The sequence below is a fragment of the Aphanomyces astaci genome, assembly GCF_000520075.1.
Source record: "Aphanomyces astaci strain APO3 unplaced genomic scaffold supercont1.22, whole genome shotgun sequence".
NCBI classification, from domain to species: Eukaryota; Oomycota; class Saprolegniomycetes; order Saprolegniales; family Verrucalvaceae; genus Aphanomyces; species Aphanomyces astaci.
In genome coordinates, this window is record NW_009798285.1 from 405,983 (window position 1) to 425,358 (window position 19,376).

Below are 19,376 nucleotides of genomic sequence, written 5' to 3' on the forward strand. Positions count from 1 at the left end.
TCGAGGGGTGGCTGTAGTGAGGTACTACAGGATGGATCATCATTTGCGGCAGTGAAATGTGTTTTCACACTATTTTAGGACAATACAAGACGATCGATGACCCTTGTGAGTATCTCGCCTCGAAAGGTCGACGAAGAAGTACTACTAATAGTACTACTACTAGTAGTCCTACTCGGAGGTAGTAGGGACGTTTGTCTACAAACCATCACAGTAATCTGCGGTATGATTTCAATATAAAATAATACATCACGCGGCCGCTTAACCACATATTTGGTGAAATCACTCTCAAGTCCAAGAATATTTGGGTAAAATGCACAATATAAGGACTTGTGTGTACATAAAATTGATTGGCTAAAATACACTACCAAGTCCAAATGGGAACAAAAACGATGTGGAAATTCGCACCGAATCCACCATTCCAATCCACACGTATATTCTCTTGGTTAGTAATACTACTACTACTACTACTACTATTACATCCACATACTACGTAGTCATCCGATACGTACGTGCGTCCTACTAGTACTAGGCGGCGGGGGTGTACATCTTGACAAGCGTGAGCGGGTGGCCCCACTCAAAGTACCCGCGCAACGAGAACGGTCCAAATTTGTTGCGACCGACGCCGTCCACAACGTACGAACCTGGCGCGAGTTCGGTGAACTCGAGGTGCACGCCCTTCTCGAGCACTTTCTGCGGCCGACTGTGGCCCCCCTCCCCCATCACAAAGAAATAGCCCGTGTATGCACCCGTGAGGGGCACGCGAACGTCGTGGGACGCCCAGTGAGGTGCCACGCACTTGTAGGCGAACTTGGTGGGGGCCGACGGGAGCGTCTCGGTGAAGCCCCATGTGCCGGTCCACGTGGCTTCGTGCGCGGCAACGTTGTACGTGCCGCGAAGAACTGGATGCAGCGACTCGGTGGGCGGGGGGAGGATGGGGGTTCGGGGGGTGGAAGAGGCGGAAGACGGCGCAGGGATTACACCCACGAGCACCACATCGTCGTCGCTGCTGCTGCCTCCAAACTCAACCTCTTCTTCGTCCTCCGAAGGCAACAAGAGCTGCCGCGGCGTTGGTTTGGCGTACCGAAACGGATGGTCGTGCGGCGTCCGGGCGGGTGCCGCGTCCCCTTCTTCCTCATCCGACGAGCTCCCTGACGACGACGACGACGAAGATGATGAAAACATATTGTCCAACAGGGGGGTTTTGGCATTGTAAATATGGGGCGGCAGTTGCTTGGCTTGCAGACGGAGGGGGGAGTCGGGAGGGAGGGGAGGGGGGGGATGGCCCTCGACCGGCAGCCGTCGCGGGGGGTTCGAAGGTGGTGGCGGCGGCGGCGGTGCCTTGTCGTCGTCCGACTCTTCTTCTTCTTCGCGGTGGTTGGTGTCGGACTCGTCAAAGGCCGCCGCAATCAGCGCTTCTTTGCATGGAAACGGGGGCCGAGGGTACGCCGACAGAGCCGGGTCTTCGTCAGCGGGTTGGTTCGAGGCGGCGGATGGGGTGGGGGTAGCGTACACGACGGCAAAGGACGGTACTTCCTTCTGTGGACCAGGAACGAACGGCGTTCTCTCCCCCACCAATGGAGTAGGGGTGACCAACATTCCTCCTTGGTCGTGATTGGAGGGAACACTCGGACTGTTGCCAGAGTCGTCGTCGTCGGACCTGCCAGAGAGGCCCATGTCATCTTCACTTACGTACCCGTCCGACGACAGGTCGCCCTCTAGTTCGGCCGATGAGGTCGGGAGTGTTGTGATGCGCTTGCGTCGCCGTGGGCGCCCATCTGCAGCCGTCCCGCCCTCCGCCGCCTCATCTAGACGCAACGTAACCGGCGGCTCCAACGGATGGCAGTAGCTCTTTGGTGCAGTGACCAATGGAACCAGATCGGACGATGGGACGACGACTTCGTCGGTTGAGGGGTTGTTGCTTGGTGAGTTATTTCCTTCAGTGGTGTTGGTTGGCGGGTACCTGGCCTGCCCATCTGACCGATCAACGAGGGGGGCTTCTTCCGTGGTGGTTGGAGCTGCTGCCGCGGTTTCTGGCGGGCCGCCACTGCTGCTGTTAGGTTCGCACGACATGTCGACATCTGCGACGACGTCCGTGCTAGGTTCAACATGGGCGGAGGTCACGACTGGAGCTGATGAGTCTCCTTGTACGGCTGATTGGGTGGCTTTGATCGGTGACGAGAGCGCCGGCTCGTCTGCGCCACTCAAAATCGACCCAACGGCGCCATCTTCCCCACTCATTTCGACGAGGGCTGCATCGTAGTCGTTGCTACTACTACTTGGTTGAGCAGCTCCAAGCTCCTCCTTGTTATCCGTCGCCCGCCGTTGATCTGAAGACTCGTCAGGCAGGGAAAGAACGAGTTCCGGCGTGAGGGGAAGGCCACCGACGCCATGGACGTCCGACTCTAGCGGTTGATCTCGCGGGATGGCAGCGTCTGGCGCCGACGACAAGGCCTCCCAGTGGTCGGAATCTGTCGATTTTACTCCGCCTTTGCTGGCGCCTGTACTACTACTCTCCACAGACCCGTCCATCCCCCCGATGGCGGCGGCGTCCCCGTCATCAGTCGGCCCTTGCTCGCGTAATGGAGTGGTGGTTGCCGGATGCTTGAGTGGTGATCCAGTCGGCACCGACGCGGCGGCAGGCAAAGTTGGAACGGTTTGGCTTTCGATCTGCAGCGTCGCGGGAAGTGTGTCCTCCCCCGCTGGACCCCCCCCGTCCGTCGAGTCGTCCTTGTCGGTGATAGTGCCCAATAACGCAAGGTCCAATGTACTGACAATGTCGTCGTCTTCATCTTGTTCCGCAAGTTGCTGTAGAATCAACGAGGACGTGTCGTCCACTGATGGACCAGCAACGGATGCACCCTCCCCAACCCCCTCTACTTCCCCTTGTTCAACGGCCTTGTCGTCTGCTACGGCGTCTGTTATTGGGGTGGCCATCGACGGAAGCAGCTCGGCCAACGAGTTGAGAGCTACGACGTTCCCCGAGGCGTCCGACTGGTCCGATTCATCCAGCCGCACCACCGCCGCCGCCGCCTTCTTCGTGTCCGGTTCCGTCAAGTCCACCGTCACAACTTTGGAAGCGAGCAGCCGCCGCCGCCGCCGCCGCCTCGCGCCGGGCGTGAGCTCAGGCGACGATCCACTCTTGGGTTGTTTCGTCACCATGACCACCACGGCGTCGTTGTCACTGGAAGACGATGATGACGAAATGTGCAGCGGATGACGCGGGTCGAGTGCGTCGTCATCATCGCTGTCAATGACAATTTCCACGGGGGGATTATATAGATGACGACGACGACGGGGGGGGGGAGGGGGGGGAGTAGACGACGATGACTTTGACACGGGGGGTCGTTTCTGCTTCTTCTTGGCGTGGTTGGTGCTAGACTGATGGGGGGAGGGGGGGACGACGACCTGCTGTCGTTCGTTCGCAACGTTTGATGTTGAGGTGGTTGCTGCTTGTGCCAGTCCATCGGTCAGCCCATTATTGGCTTTGTCAGTGACCAAGTGGCTGATGGGGGGGGGGAGGTTCACGACGCTCTGTTCAGTCTTGACAAGAGGAGATCTAGCCACCGTCGATGATTGACTAGAAGACGACGAGTCGTGCGCTCTGTCGCATGGTTTCGTGGCTGTGACATCGTTTATCGCGTGCAGCCCTTTCATGACCACCGATGACGGTTGGGGTTTCTTCTTGGCGGGGGACTCATCGTTCGTGGCAGTGGGCGGCGGCACTCCACCTGTTTGTGGGTGACTCGAGTGCTCTGGTTCTTGCCGACGCTTGCGCTTCCGTCGCTTGGCTCGTCGTCCGGCAGAGGTGGAAGGCGTCGACGGACAAGACTCGTCTAGGATCCACACGGGGTTGGTGCCGCGGGGCCGCGCAGTCGCGTTGTCCGCCCCGGGAACCTCCTTCTTGACGCGCTGCAACCACGTGTCAGGGAGGTGTGTCGACGGCGGGGCTCCTGCCTGCAGACGGGGGCAGCGGGCGGCGGCGTCCGGATGTGGCGGGGGGGTGGACAAAGGAGAAGAAACTGACGGGAATTTCGAGCCGAGACCGGGTTGTTCAACATGGGAAGCATGTGCCACCATGAGGACCCCTTGGGGAAGGGTATCTGTGGGATTTATCCTCCTTCTCTCCATAGAAAGCTGATTTGACGAACCAGCAACGCCAATTTCGGGTGCAGCAATGCCAATTTTGGGTGCGGTAACGTCACTTTTGGGTTCAGCAACGCCAATTTCGGGTGCAGCAATGCCAATTTCGGGTTCAGTAACGCCAATTTTGGGTGCAGCAATGTCAATTTTGGGTGCGGTAACGTCAATTTCGGGTGCAGCAATGCCAATTTCGGGTGCAGCAATGCCAATTTCGGGTTCAGCAACGCCAATTTTGGGTGCAGCAACGCCAATTTCGGGTGCGGTAACGTCACTATCGGTAGTAGTAGCAACGACGTCAAGGGGGGTAGATGCAGTTGATGGGAGGAGGATCAAGTCATCTGGAGCGTCCCCCCGTTCAGCTAATTGGTGTGGATTGTGTCTCAGTGGCGCAGTTGGAAGCGATTGGGGGCCTCTATCCCCACTGGCACCACCGTCAAGAGTGTCATGTTGCATGGAAGTCGCAGATGGATCGGATGCAGGTGGTCCTGGCGCCAAAGAGACAAACGCAGTGGCGCCAGCTGGAACAGTCAGCGATGTATCTACCCCCACGCACGGGGCTTGTGAAGATGGAGACACGTCGATTGTAGCGCCAAGTGCCGGCAATTCCGTGTCGACTGTGGTTGTGGGTGGTGGCGGAGGTGAAGTCGGATGACATGCTGGATCGAGGATCGATGGAGCAGACAATGTACGACTATCCGTGTCCTTCGGCGCAAATGAAGGGATGAACGGGGTTGTAGATGGAAGTACGTCGCAGGTGTCGAATATGGATGGCAAAGGTGCAACGACGACCGACGCGACTTCGTTCGTTGACGTGTCACAAGGCAACTCTGACGACGAATAGGAAGATGTCGACGCCGCGATGTGCTCGGTGAGGTCTGTGGAAACGACGGAGTGGGGCTGCAGCATGGGAGACAGAGATGCGCTTTGGGGTGGCTTGTCGACTATTGCCACGGGACTGTGCGGTGTGGGGGATATGTCCGCCGGGGAAGGGATTGGCATGGTGCGCGTGATGGGTTGTGCTGTAGCTTGCAATGCATTGTCGAGGGGGGGAGGTGGAATCGTTCCTGTCGTCGGCATAGCAACGTTCTGCTCCGAAGGCAAGGGACGCGTCAGAGGATTTGACATGGAAAGAAGAGAGTCGACTGTAACTTCTTCGGCATCTAGCCTTTGCTTCTTGCACGGGGGTTCTTCATGCACCTCCTTGGCGTCTCGGGCAACCACTGGAGACGACGCGATTGTTGAGGCCGTTGGCGAAACAGTCCCAGTCACGTCCTTTGGGGTAGCGATGTGGGGAAGCCGGCCGTCGTCCAGAGCGGCATGCGCTGCCGAGGACATGTCGCTCGCAGGACTGGGCTCTTCACAGGGTTCTTGGTCCATGGCGAGCTAGCTGGGTTGAAGTGGGCGCACCACGTATGATGATGATGGAAGGAGATTTCTTGTCAAACCGACAATTGGTTCACGGTTTTGATTGGACAGAACTATAAATTGCATAGATACTCGCTGTGGATTGGCTAAAAGCATTCCTGGAGATTTCATAACAAGTGCGGCGTTTCTAATTGCCCTTCTTAATTCCTTCATTTTTTAGTTGTACGTCTTATAATCATTTTCTGCCAGTAGTGTCGTTAGAGCTCACTCTAATTGACAGTTAGCTTGACACATGTGTGTGTACAGTACACCGGAGTAAAGCACAACGGTTCTACAATACTTTGCGGTTCATTTTGAAGAATATCTGGTATGTTTCGTGGAATCCCATTCAAGTTCGCAGTGTTTCCATTTAATTGTCGCTCATTATATTTCTTGGTTCACTTCTTCACAGTGAATTCGGCTCGCAGTGTTCCATTTAATTCCGCGGGAGTGTTGACGCTCATTATATTTTGATGTTCACTGATTGACAGTGTGAAATCGCAAAATTCAATATATAATATATTTTCGTAAACGACCATGATATTTCGCATATACAATCTACTGGGGTACACAGTCTCTGTAGTGTTCTTGACACATTGAAGATGAAGTGTGCCCAAAGCTGACTTTCGCGCATTTCAAATTCGCCTCCATGTAACAAGGTTGGGGATTCCTACCTTCATCGCAATACTACTCGACAATGCCCTCGTACAGTACCTCCCGGCAATCACCTCGAACACCTGTAAGCAAGCCCTTCAATCGATACCATATATTCTTTGAATTTACACTTGAAGCTTACTGGTAACCGCAAAATGGTGTAGTACTAATTAAAGCGGTAACGAAAAAATTCAATTTACAATAATGAACACATCTGTGGATGGCAGCTTGTGAGAACTTCCAAATCTCCACATTCCGACAACTTTTTCAACCTCTGAAACTTGGAGATTGTACATCGTTAGCTGACTGTGAAGTACTGGTATGCTTTATCCAGAATATATTGTATATTGTGTTATGCAGTCATATTGCACGAACAAAAATACAAAAACCAAGCGAATGGTTTATACTTGAAGTACGTAGTACCAATTTGAGAATCCTTTATGACAGATGCTGTTATCTTGATCAAAGTATGTTCATTTGCTTACAAATTTAGTAGTAGTACGTTTTTATCGTACTACTACTCCGGAGTACTATTAATAGTAGTAGATTTTAGGTACACAATAAAAGTCCATCTATTAATATTTATTAATAGTATACTTCGAAGTATGGGTTATAAATTGCATTCTCTCTTTTCCGGATACACATAAAGTTAATACTACTACGTAGTATAATACTAATAGTATCAATTTGCAAGGGTATCATTTCAGTATTTTGCGCCGTTTGATTGATTTTTGAGCATAATTTACAGTTAAATTGACAAAATGTAAGTAATGTGTCATTAACGTTACTATAAATTCGCTATATGCTTATTCCATATTAACATAAATCACACTGGAACTTCTGATTGGCCGAGTATACTGTACTACTTCGAAGTATCTACGTAATACTACAGTGTATTATACGCATACTCTGTTCAACAAGAATGATCACATTTTCTTTTTCGCTCAAATGTCCCTCTTTTGACTTAATTAAAGTATGAGCATGTCTCGCCAGATGGAAAAATAATACTAGTAAGCTGTAAGATACATCGCAGGAAAACGAACAGGTTTTCTCACCTCCACATGCTTGTTCGCAAATACGCTGTTCGCGGTTGCGAGACGAGTGAAACCAGTGGTAGCGAGCGTAAAAGTCCAAGTTAAGGTGCTCGATCCATTTTAAGGTGCACCCGAATTTGCCAATCAATTCTCAGAAAGGCAATTTTTACCTAACCGCCAAAAAATATGAAAATGGGAATACAAAGACTAAGCTTAAAATGTGCACATTAACAGTAAATGGGACCGCTTGTCTTAAGCTGTTTGTGGTCAATGTGGTGTGAATGATGATGAATTATAACAGGAAATATGTATGTTTTACGATTGGAGATATAGTGCACTTCATCTAAAAACTTCCAACTGGCCAAATTGAAGAGTGGAGGTTTTATTATTTAACGTGCAATTAATGTAGTTAAACCCAAAATCCAGATTCGTTAAATACCAATTGCATGCGTTTTATCACTGGAGTGGGAGGTTAAAGGTCCCAACTGCCTCCGGATATTAAATACGGATAAGAGTCACATACAAAAATCAAGATACACTTGAGCGGCCACCCCTATGGCCAAATATCCAAGCGCCCATGTAAAATACCGCTAGGTTAATTATCTATTTCTGGACCAATTCATCACAAAATTTGAATCTGAGACGTAAAATTTCTTCATCACATTGAGATCTGTCGATTATGCCGTCTCAATTTGCTGCAATTTTGAGTAATGAATATGAAATAGAAGTCAGAAAATTTTGTGAAAAGTTGGTAGTTTATAGATGACGTGCACCATACGAAACACGAAATTTCGTAAACCCAGATAGTGGACATATTTTGATTTGAAATTTGTATGCCAAAATTATATCCAGAGATATAAAGGGTTTTACGAAATCGAGTATCCGGATATAGTTTCAGAATCTTTACACAGCAATGCCATCGGCCAAACGCAAGCCCCCAGCGGCGCCACTCCCCGAATAGGCCTGGATTTTGTCTTCGTGAAACATATTGTACTTCGAAGTAGAATACAATCCGACACCTACGAGTCGAGTTACATACCTTCCACCGCAGCGTATCCGAAAAAGTGTTCTTAAATTGGCTATCCTTTAATTAATGTCGCCCAAGCTTCCCCAATCAAATTCGTATTTGAGCTGCTTCACACATTGAGTGGTCTACTTTCCCTTGAGAGTGAAATTCCTCCGCCTATGCGACCTGTAGGGTACTCAGCTGCTGTCATTGTAAACATGAAGTCAATAGCAACATGAATGTACGGTTTTAACGATGTTAACGTGGATTTAGCGAGGCTGGCGGGTCTTTGATTTTAAAATTCTGTGATACAAAAAAAATATCACCTCATAGTTAGAGCATCTCCAACGGTAAATTCTAACCTATTGCTAAAGCATAGGTTAAAGTCAAACTTCGTTTTTACGGTTGCTATTTTGGCACTATCCGGACTTTTTAGAAATTTCGACTCGCAGAATTTCTATTTTCGCGTGAAATAGCAACAAACCCTCCGGATAGTGCTAGAATTTCTATTCTATATCCGTAACTTCGAATTGAAATAGAAATAAAAACACCGTTGGAGATGCTCTTATTGAACGATATCGAATATTTTCAGTTAAAAAGTACCAATGGTAGGTACTCCATAGTAGCCTGTACCAAAATCTTGAGTACGATTTGCACCAATCAGAATCGTACATTCGTTAAAATTTGATTTTTTCACACATCCTTGAATAGCGTTAATGTAAAGGACCAGTAGAGTGTCCGATATCAGAGAATGGCCCAAAGTAGTTTTCATGACGAAACATATTTAATTACACATAAACTCTTGTGAATACGTTTCATACTGACAATAGAATTACGAGATCCCACTATTTTGATGTATAGTGTATTCACATGTCAAGCCTAAATTAGGGCCATCTATTGATCTGCTCAAAATACACAATTTTGACTTTGACCAGCAGTAACTTGGTGAAGCATACATCGAATCCTTCAAAGTTTGCTTGTATGCTGTAGCGCGTTCAATAGTCTATAATATTATCATAGTTGCAAGTCCGTCCAAGTCGTCTTATTTGTTGAGAAAGCGTAAAAAAGCTAAGGGGTTGATTTTCGGGCCATCTACTGTACATCTACTGTACTGGATTTTACTTTACGGTGGTCAGAGAAATCGAAAAAAGATTGTAAAAATAGACCAAAATCAGCGCAAAAGTCCATTAACGTTAGGGCTACTATGGAACAGCATACGTCCACTGCACAAAATTGTTCTGCTCGCGTTTGCGCATACCAGTACTATAGTAGTACGTATGTTATGGCAATGATGGCGTCACATTCATGCATGCAGGTCGGTCAAGCCAGACGCTGGATACAACTCATGAAATAACTTTAGTACAGTAGGTCTCTCCAATTTGGTGCTATTTTTCCACACGACAAGCACCCCCCTCCCTCGTGCCCCATTCCACCTCTCGGACAAAGGTTAAATCTCCAATCCTGCAATCCCTAGCACAGAAACGAAGGAATCTCCACAGATGTTTTTCACTTTTTCAATTTTAGTAATCTGGTGCATGATGTTTTTACTGCTTAACTGTTAACTTTCACGATTTTAGTAATCTGGTGCATAAAGCACACCCAACGATCATGACACGACGACACCTCGTGCGGTGATTGGCTCGCCATGTCCATGCTTCCTACCGGATACAGACACATGCGTCGTATCCGGATGTCCACCCACACTAGCCTTCGAGCACTTGTCTCCACTCGTCGATACCTTCGTCCTCATGCATCCCCACGCCCTCGCGGCTCATATGCATCAGCTGTGCAGCCCCAAAATGGCGGCGGCGGCGTCGGCTTCCCCGTAGTTGTGTACAACCGTGAGGATGAATAAAACACATCAACCATGGGTTGTTTAAAACCAGTTTAAAACACATGTCACCTTTTGCTTCAGGATCGCCCCCGTTGATGTCAGCATTGAATTTCCCCGACACCTCACACATCCTCATGATGCTGACCCGCCTGACGTCCGTCCGCTCGATTAGCCGCACGGCCTGTGTGAATGCTAAGATTGCCAACAACATCACCGACCTTATCGGCAACACGCCACTGCTCTACTTGAACCAAGTTACCAAGGGTGCGCATGCCAAGATTGCCGTCAAGTGCGAATTCATGGAACCCTGCGGGAGCGTCAAGGACCGCATTGGTATCAGCATGATTGAAGCCGCGGAGAAGGCGGGCGTGTTGACCAAGGACTCGCTGATCGTCGAACCTACGAGCGGCAACACGGGCATCGGGCTCGCGTTGGCCGCCGCTGCCAAGGGCTACAAGTTGCAAATTGTCATGCCCGACTCCATGTCCATGGAGCGCCGCATCATCCTGAAAGCGTTTGGATGCGATCTCGTCTTGACCCCAGGTACGAATACCACCACCCATTCTTGCTGACAGCGACCAAATGAACTCACCAGGTCCGCGCGGCATGACGGGTGCGTGCTTGAAGGCCGACGAGATTGTGGCCAAGACCCCCAACGCCATCTTGTTGCAGCAGTTCAAGAACGCGGCGAACCCCCAAATTCATTTCGAAACCACCGGCCCCGAGATTTGGAACGACACGGACGGCAACGTGGACATTTTCGTGGCCGGCGTCGGCACTGGCGGCACCATCACTGGCACAGCGCGGTATAAACAACATCATCATCCAGCCCCTTTACTTTCGATTGCAGAATCGATATTGACCTTTTTCATTGCATTTTTCGAGTTTTTTTTGCCTTTTTTGGCCAAAGTCAAACGTTGGATGATATCGTAGTAGTAGTGGTTCGCTGTATATTGATTGTCCTTTCAGCCAAACATTGGATTTAGATATTGACTCGCAAAATCCATCGAGCGATTGTTTGTACTGACTTTTGTATGGACCAGTTTCACACTAATCTCAGTCACACACTAATTCGATGTTGAATGGTTGAAGCGAGAGTTTGATTGGCCACTTGAATTGTGTTGTGTGTTTTGATTGGTCAATATATCGATTGTCTGTCGATTTGGTTCTTCTGCTCCTTCGATTGAGAACCCCACTCCAGTTTCGAATCGACTTGACAATATATATACTTCAATGAGTATATTATATATATACAAGACTAACTCTATATATACGATCAATCGCAGGTTCTTAAAGCCGAAAAAGCCCGATGTCCGCATCGTTGCCGTGGAACCAGAAGAAAGCCCAGTGTTGAGTGGCGGCAACCCCGCGCCCCACAAGATCCAAGGCATCGGCGCTGGCTTTGTACCTGAGATCCTCGATCGATCATTGATTGACGAGGTCGTGACTGTGAACGGCCCCGAGTCTATGCTCATGGCCAAACGGTACCACGAGAATCTGCCACGTCATTGTCTACGTTCTATTATGAACTGAATATTGTAGGTTGGCCCGCGAAGAAGGGATTTTGTGTGGTCCGTCGTCGGGCGCGGCGGTCGTGGCGGCACTTCGTCTGGCCAAGAAGCCCGAAAATGCCGGCAAGCTGATTGTGGCCGTGCTGCCGAGCTTTGGCGAGCGGTACTTGAGTTCCGCCTTGTTTGACGAAGAGCGCGAGATTGCCACCCACTTGCCAACTACTCCCATTGAATCATAAGAGCATCACGACTGTAAACACAAGCGTAATTTTCTACTAATAGTACTACTGTTCGAAGTTTCGGATAATTTCTCTTTTATCCGTGAAATTAGGTGAACAAAGTGGGCGAGTTAACAGTAAAGTTAAGATTTGATTCTCTGGCGGGTGATTGCATATTTTGCCAATTTGAAGGCCATTTTTCAAGTTCGATAACTTCGCCAATAATTTTGCGCAGCTTGAAGTATCCAAACAAAGAGGAGATCTTCAGCTTGCATTTACACCAATCAGAAACGAGAACGAGTAAAAATGCTTAGGACAAAATACTTCATTTTGAAGTCTAACATGACAACTATTTTGGACCAGAGTAGCATTTGGTTTGGAGCAACACTAAATTTTCTCACAAAAATAGCAGCTGATTGGCTGAAAATTTCATAAAGTTCTTTTTTCTACCAATCATGTATCGTGGCACGGAACCAAGGTTTCCAGTATACTTCAGTACAGTTAAAGTGTACCACGTAGTACAGTAGTCCCCCGGAATAAGGAACCCACCATAAATCTATATCCTCTCAGAAAACATAAATTTGCATGCAAATCAGTCATAAAATCCGAGAGGTACATTCAATTTATTTAACTGTAAATTTACCACGCAAATAATATAACACTTGTTGGCGACACTCACACTTGGAACTCAGCATACCGTCGCCGTTGTCGCGGCTACGATTGACAATCGAGCAGAAGCGTACACTGTTAAAGCAGCATGCGTCACGCGCTGCCATGAAAAGAGTTGAGTTGCGTCGATGGGCTCGTTTAGCATTTGGCCTTTCACGTGACCCTCTAAATTCGACAATGTCACGGTGACAACCTCCTGTAGACAAAACACACACCAACAAACACGTTTCATTCTTTTTAAAGGCTATGCATACTACCAATCAACTCATAAACCTCCTTGTCAATAATACCAACCAGTATGGCGCCAACAATTTACAATAGTGTCTTGCGTCGCAGATTGCCAAGTCTCCTTGGCCCACTCCAACGCTTCCCACAGACTAACTTCGAGCAGTGCTCACGAGTGACGCGAAATTTTCTTATCAGTTTCGTCAGCCGTTTCAACCAGCTTGTCAAATATTTCAACAACATGCAATGCTCGCAGCGCACCAATCCTATGACGGATGGACATCGTCATGGTCATCGTGGAAGTTAAGTTAGGATATCAACCCCCTCCTGAATTCGAAAATGATGTCCATTTTTCAATCCGATTACATTGACCAATCAGAAGCAAGGAACCCACCGAAAATACCTTTTTAGTTTTATACCTGAGCAAGCAGTGATACCTCTTAAAACGTATCGGAATCAAAGGTTCCCTATTCTGGGGGACTACTGTATGTTGAAGTGTCCCACTTAAATGCAATTAATTAAAAACTAGAGAAATTGAACGGCGACTTCAACACCACCAACACATGATCTTAACTGTAAGTCGAAGAAGTTGAAGTCGAGTGGGCTACCTCCAAAATTTTGGATGTATCGAACAGTCGTCCCAGCTGAAGGATTACTAGTATCTAGTTTACTCTTGGGATGTTCACAATAATAATTGACCAGTGAGGGGAATCAAGATATTTTGAAATGGGTAAGAATGTAAATAAATACTATTGCTAAATGTCCATACAAACCACTAGTTTAAATTGGATGATTGAAAATATCACAGATGGTAGTAGATATTATGTACGAAACGGTCGTTGGCTAACTGACTATGGTCAACAAACAGCACATTTCATCATACCAAGCACCAGTATTGTAACCTCACCACTTGATTTCAACTAACTACCTACCTACTACCTACATCGATCCACCATGCTTCGTGCCATCTTCTCCCTTGCTGGGATGGACATCTCTGCGACGAATGTGCTGCGCCACCTTCAATCTTCGTACGAATACAGCCGCGGGTCCGCCACTACGGTGTTGGTCATTGCCATTGCGTTGATCGCCGTGCTCGTATATATCGGACTCCGCGTCACGTTTTGGGGGATGACATCGCCTCGGCTGTCCATTTTCCTCTCGACTCTTGTGGCAGCCACGACGATGCTCGGGATTGTATTGCCCGATCTCGTGACGATATTGGTCGGGTTCGTGCTTGCTTTGATCCTGTCGTTGGTGCCAGCCTGCCGCAAGGTTGGCATTGTGGCCATTGGTGCTGCATACGGTACGACCGTCGTGGATCTGTTGTTGGGAGCCATTAAATTGATCTCGTCGGACCTGCGCGCGTCTTCGATTGCGCTCGACATCGTCGCGTTGGTGGCGATGGTCGTGGCCGCCGCGTGGTGTGGGGTCCGCGCGTTGAAGGAGCACGAGACGTTCCTCGTTTTCGCCACCAGCTGCACGGGGGCCTTCGTAGTGTCTGGCTCCATCGCAGCCGCCATCGTGGTCGTAGTCGTCGGTGGTATGGACACTTCGTTGTTTTACTACGCGCTCTGGGTGTGTATTGGTGCGGGCCTTATGTTTGGTGGTGTTATGCGCCAAGCTGTTGCGCTGAACCAAGCGACTCCTAATGTCTCTGTGACAATTGCTACCCCTGTCAAGGACAATACGATCGTTTAACGTGGTTCTATCATTGAGAAGTGCATGCCATTGCGTTTCCTTTCCCAAAGGACACAAAGTTGTCCAGCCCGTCCTCTATTTTAACTATAGTTATTACTACAGTAGTAGTAATATTAATATTCCGTACATGTTGACAAGTTAACAGCACTACCGGTATCAAGATAGACACTATTCCAGTAGTAGTTTTTTTGTTTCTTACAGACTGTAGTAGGTGCAGCTGTACAGCCAATTCGTCCTAGTGATGTTGGGTGGTTGTAAAGAGGCGGTCTGTATATACGTATACTCCACAACAAGTGGAGGTACTATTGTGCTTTCGAGTGAAATTTCGTGGCGTGGTTTCTCGTTGGAATTTAAATCGATTTGATTGGCTACCTCAGATGAGCTCAAAATTATTAGCCAATCAAAACCTTATCAATGAAATTCAACCAATCAGATCGATTTTGGATCGGTTTGGTCGGCGCGATTCGATTGCACCCTCCCCAAATTTGTATCAAAACGACAATACAATGAACCCATGCTTTGGACATCAAGCTCATCGGCCATCGCTTCTAGAAATTGCCGCCTCGCACCTTCCGCAACAACGAATCCCTTCCTCGCTTCATCTCCCGAGCTTACACCGCATTTCAAACCCCATTCGAGGCTAAGACATACCGTATCCGTCAGAACTGCTGTCGCATTACGATGGGATTCAAATTGGCGTCGTTGTAATTGCCCTGTCTGCCCCCCCCGGTCCCCACCCCCTGCCTCGAAAACCTCGTGTTAAACCAATGCCCTCGCTACCCCCATCGGCCCTTCTCTATTTAATACTCCCCCCACTAGAATCCCATCCGCAAGTGTCTTTGTTGCCACCACTAGCGATCGTAGTAGACCTATCCACAAACGTGATAAGGGGCTGTGTGTTGTCATATTTTATATTGAAATCATACCACAGACTCGTCAAACGAGCTGCGCCAGGCACTCACTCCCTACTGCTGTAGTGACCCCATCAGCTGCACCCACTATGACACATGTGACCCTTTAACGGTTTGCAAATGAAACAATAGTTGTTAGTTAAATGCATGGCTACAAGTTGGTTGGAAAGCAGCGTCCACGTTCGGTCGATGGAAGTGTTGGCCCCCAATCGCCCGTCGAGTCGGTCAACGTGACTAGAGGTGCGAGCCGAGGCTACACGTCTGGGTGGGCTCCTCCACGCTCGCCGCATGCTCGTCGATCGATTTGGCGACGTAAAACACGAAGCTCGAGATCATGCGATCTACGCCGTCAACTGCAACTTGGCCAGGGCTGAGCAGGCCCAACCACACGTGTAGCCTCGGCTCGCACCTCTTGACGCTGACCGACTCAATGGGTGTGTTCAGTGGTGGTGGTGGGGGGGGGCAGCACTTGCATAGGGAACTGATCAAATTACAACGGACTCGATGGAGCTGATGCGTATTGCAGGTGGAAATGTGGTCGTTTTGAGTGGTGCTGGCGAGTCGAGTGGCCAGGTCAGTCTTCAATCCATTTCATCCACTAGTTCTGGCGAGGTGGTCATTGGATCGGTTGTACAAGTACTTTATTGTCGCCATGTATCGCGATCGGATTAGGTCATACTTCACCTGGTCGACAGAAACCTTTTCCTTTGCGTCTTCGCTCGTGATTTGGTCCTCAGCCTCGCTCCATCGATCGTCGAAATCACAAAACTGTTACATTATGTTTATCATCCAGTAACGTTACCGGGGGTTTCATCACATCGACCGGATAATCGTTTAGTAATTCGGATAATTGCATCGAATCTGAAACGGCTACCGCCGCACGCCATGTAGGTTGTCCGTTTCATTGCCATTCTTCATTCGTCGCGATGGCTATTATCAAGCATGCGTTGATGGCTCTCGTGCTCCTTGGGTTAACCATGCTTCAAGGAAGAGACGTCGCGCTAGTGCAAGCTCTGGACACGGACTGCGAATTCGACACGGACTGCCCCATCACGATGGCGTGCGTGAAGATCAAGTACCGGTCGTTCTCGACGAGTCAAGTTCGCGGCAAGTGCGCGTTGAAGAACGTGTGTCGCGGCAGCAGCTCCGGCAACTGCCCCAGTTACAACGCTCCGTCGGCACCTGGAGGAGAGCTCGCCACGCAATGCGTGCTCGTGAACACCACCAAACTTCGCGGCATCAAGTGCTGCGGTGGGACGTGGACCGGCGGCGATCCCAGCCGGCGCTTGGTCGACAACGCGACCAACACGACGGGATTCCAGGCGGCAGATAGCGCCGATTGCTTTCAGTGCTACGTCGACAACACCAACAAAAAGGTGGGGCCTCCCACGATTTACGCTGGGCAGTTCTTTTGCGTCCCCAAGGACGAGTGCCTTTCACAAAGCGCGTTCCCATATGCTTGCAGCAATGTCAACCGTACGTGTTTGCTGCATTCTCTTTGGATTCATGCGAGCCATCCATCTAACTCGATGGGTGGCTGGCTACTGTATACATACATGCCTTCACTGGAAGAATAACTCGTCTGCGATATGGTTAGTGTGCACGTCAGCACCTGGTGTGTTGTGCAACAACCACGGCACGTGCTACCCCAAAGACATTGACGACCCCAAGACGTCGTACGGATGCGCCTGCGATACGGGATTCGGTGGCGAACAGTGCGAAAAAGTCCTTTCCAGTAAGTATAGTATTGGGCCGTTCAACTGGATGAGGTTTATCATGTTATGGTAGACACGTGTCAGTTTGACTGCGGAGACGGTAACACTAAAGGCATGTGTGTGAACGATGCATGCAAGTGCCGCGACGGGTGGACCGGCGACCAGTGCCAAAAGTGCACGACGGACGACGCATGCAACGGCCTCTGCGACACCGTTTCGGGCACGTGCTCGTGTGCTGTTAACGCCCTCGTCGAGTATTCGCTCAAGGCCAACGTGTGCTACCAACAGGTATATATATATAATATCTATTGTTCATATTCTATTTGAAACAGCAATTGATCGATTGAGATACAGTATATTTTATTCTAATACAACAATCGATGGATAGATTGCTCTATAGACTGCATATATGTTCGATATCCCAGATAGGTCTAACCAAGACTACATGTATTCCATTGTAGGGAACTAAATCCGTGGCGGACATGTCGTCATGCGCCAGTGTCACATGTGGCGCCGCTGGGTTTTGCACGGCCGGCAAGTGCTTTTGCTCGTCCGGATGCGTCGGCTCTGCGTGCACCCCGTGCGTCGACACCGCGTGCGCCACATGCACCAGCTCTGCGACATCGTTTTTGCGTGGTGGGTGGCTGCTGTGGACGGTCGTGCTGGCGGCGCTGACATGGACTAGCAGCGCGGTCGCGTAATTGCGACATATTTATGCGCCGTCTACGTAGTAGTTCCTCCACATAAAGCGATATCAATATGACATTACCACTATACACATACATGCTGCACGCAATCTCTGTTCATCAACGTTGTCGAAGGAGAGTATAACATGTTCGAAATGTCCACGTTGAACGAGCCACTTCAACGTTTAACTAGTCCTAGTTATGCTACTAGTATTAATAAGTGTGTGGTTGTTCATATTAATAAATGTAAAAAACGCATTGTACTATTGTGCTTTCGAGTGAAATTTCATTGTGTTGTGGTTTCTTGTTGGAATTTAAATCGATTTGATTGGCTACCTCTGATAAGCTCAAAATTAATAGCTAGTCAAAACATTCTCAATGAAATTCAACCAATCAGATCGATTGTGGATCGGTTTGGTCGTCGCGATTCGATTTCACCCCCCAAATTTGTATCAAATCGATTATACTTAAAACTATACGTTTGTCTTTGTACTCCAAGTCGAAGTTACGTGGCAATCATCTAGTGGCCAACTCTTTTTATTGGTGGAGCCCATAACCAAACCCACCAATAAAATACATGGACACTCTTAACTAGTACTAGTGTGTTATTAACGTTGATTAACGTTCCCGCATGACCTCGTCGTACAGGAGTTGCTTGAGTTGCGCCGGTTCGACCTTTTTGTAGTCAAAGTTGCTGGTCTCGGGAGGGTCGTTCGTGTCGAACACCATCGCATCCAGGTCTTCATTCCGACACGAGTCAAAGTACGGGTGCTGGAGGGCGTCGGCCGCCGAGATGCGGTCGGTTGGGTCAAATTGCAATAGTTTGTCGAGCAAATTCAGTGCCTACGCCCACATGACTTGGTTTATGTATGTCTGAATCGACAAAGTACCTCTGGGTTGGCGTGGGGAAACACATCTGGCCACGCCACTTTGGCAATTAGCGGACTGCGAGTGAGTAGCTGGCGCCCTGCAAACCGCCGCGCGCTCGGGTTATCGCAGAATGAAAACGTCGATGGAGTGCCCACGACCTCGATGATGACCTACATATAACCAGGTTTGATCCCCTATCGGCTTGTAATAACCAGAAACGGCATACAACGGTATATATACACCACAAACACCTCAAAACAGTGATCAAGGGTTTTGAGTTCGTTGTCCTGTATATATACCGTCGTTTTGTTTTTCCATATGAAGAACGAGATATATGTCAGGATGGGAATACCTTGAGCTGGTCGACATAGCTCTTTCCTGGAAACATCACTCGGCGCCCCAAGAGTTCGCCAAAGATACACCCCACGGACCATACATCAATCGACATTTCGTATACATTTGCGAGCAGGAGCTCCGGGGCGCGGTACCTACCGAAAAAATATATAAATATATATATATATATATAGATCACTTTTCGTCATCAAATATATAATAGCACTATCCACAACACGTCTCGTTGTCCAGCACGACACTATGCACATGAAAAAAAAAGGTATATCATCACACACAAATATACTGATCTCCACCCTTAAACGAAACGAAGCAAATTATGCAATTCACACAGTAAATTAACTCTTACAGGTATTTGCAGGCTGTCTGAACCAACCATTTATACATGCATTCAAGCGCTGGGCGTCTCCAAGTCAGAGCTGAGTATGCCAGTGCGTCTCCAGCAGTTTC

General features: G+C 48.8%; 6 protein-coding genes across 7 annotated transcripts; 4 read left to right on the top strand and 2 right to left on the bottom strand.

The window, feature by feature from the left end:
* Positions 1 to 1,270: 1,270 nt before the first annotated feature.
* Positions 1,271 to 3,289, top strand: H257_09263 (hypothetical protein). The gene has a single exon (XM_009835425.1). It carries the CDS (start codon positions 2,423 to 2,425, stop codon positions 3,215 to 3,217), a length of 795 nt encoding a protein of 264 aa, XP_009833727.1. The 5' UTR covers positions 1,271 to 2,422; the 3' UTR covers positions 3,218 to 3,289.
* Positions 3,290 to 3,335: 46 nt separating this feature from the next.
* On the bottom strand, positions 3,336 to 5,517 carry H257_09264 (hypothetical protein; the record flags this gene model as incomplete). The annotated part of the gene is made up of 2 exons (XM_009835426.1): positions 3,336 to 4,411; positions 4,563 to 5,517. The coding sequence occupies 2 exons, from the start codon at positions 5,515 to 5,517 to the stop codon at positions 4,110 to 4,112; spliced, it is 1,257 nt and encodes a 418-aa protein (XP_009833728.1). The 3' UTR covers positions 3,336 to 4,109.
* Positions 5,518 to 10,182: 4,665 nt separating this feature from the next.
* On the top strand, positions 10,183 to 11,889 carry H257_09265. Of its 2 annotated transcripts, XM_009835428.1 has the most exons (4): positions 10,183 to 10,615; positions 10,668 to 10,878; positions 11,359 to 11,556; positions 11,615 to 11,889. In XM_009835428.1, the coding sequence occupies exons 1-4, from the start codon at positions 10,207 to 10,209 to the stop codon at positions 11,820 to 11,822; spliced, it is 1,026 nt and encodes a 341-aa protein (XP_009833730.1). In that variant the 5' UTR covers positions 10,183 to 10,206; the 3' UTR covers positions 11,823 to 11,889. The 2 variants fall into 2 exon arrangements, with proteins under 2 accessions (XP_009833730.1, XP_009833729.1); XM_009835427.1 differs by having other exon boundaries at positions 10,668 to 11,556.
* Positions 11,890 to 13,580: 1,691 nt separating this feature from the next.
* On the top strand, positions 13,581 to 14,531 carry H257_09266 (hypothetical protein). Its single transcript, XM_009835429.1, has one exon. The coding sequence runs from the start codon at positions 13,650 to 13,652 to the stop codon at positions 14,391 to 14,393; it is 744 nt and encodes a 247-aa protein (XP_009833731.1). The 5' UTR covers positions 13,581 to 13,649; the 3' UTR covers positions 14,394 to 14,531.
* A 1,693-nt stretch (positions 14,532 to 16,224) lies between these two features.
* On the top strand, positions 16,225 to 17,801 carry H257_09267 (hypothetical protein). The gene is made up of 4 exons (XM_009835430.1): positions 16,225 to 16,780; positions 16,902 to 17,039; positions 17,093 to 17,307; positions 17,481 to 17,801. Exons 1-4 carry the CDS (start codon positions 16,231 to 16,233, stop codon positions 17,718 to 17,720), a joined length of 1,143 nt encoding a protein of 380 aa, XP_009833732.1. The 5' UTR covers positions 16,225 to 16,230; the 3' UTR covers positions 17,721 to 17,801.
* A 522-nt stretch (positions 17,802 to 18,323) lies between these two features.
* Positions 18,324 to 19,023, bottom strand: H257_09268 (hypothetical protein; the record flags this gene model as incomplete). Its single annotated transcript, XM_009835431.1, has 3 exons — positions 18,324 to 18,548; positions 18,596 to 18,745; positions 18,928 to 19,023. The coding sequence occupies 3 exons, from the start codon at positions 19,021 to 19,023 to the stop codon at positions 18,324 to 18,326; spliced, it is 471 nt and encodes a 156-aa protein (XP_009833733.1).
* Positions 19,024 to 19,376: the final 353 nt, after the last annotated feature.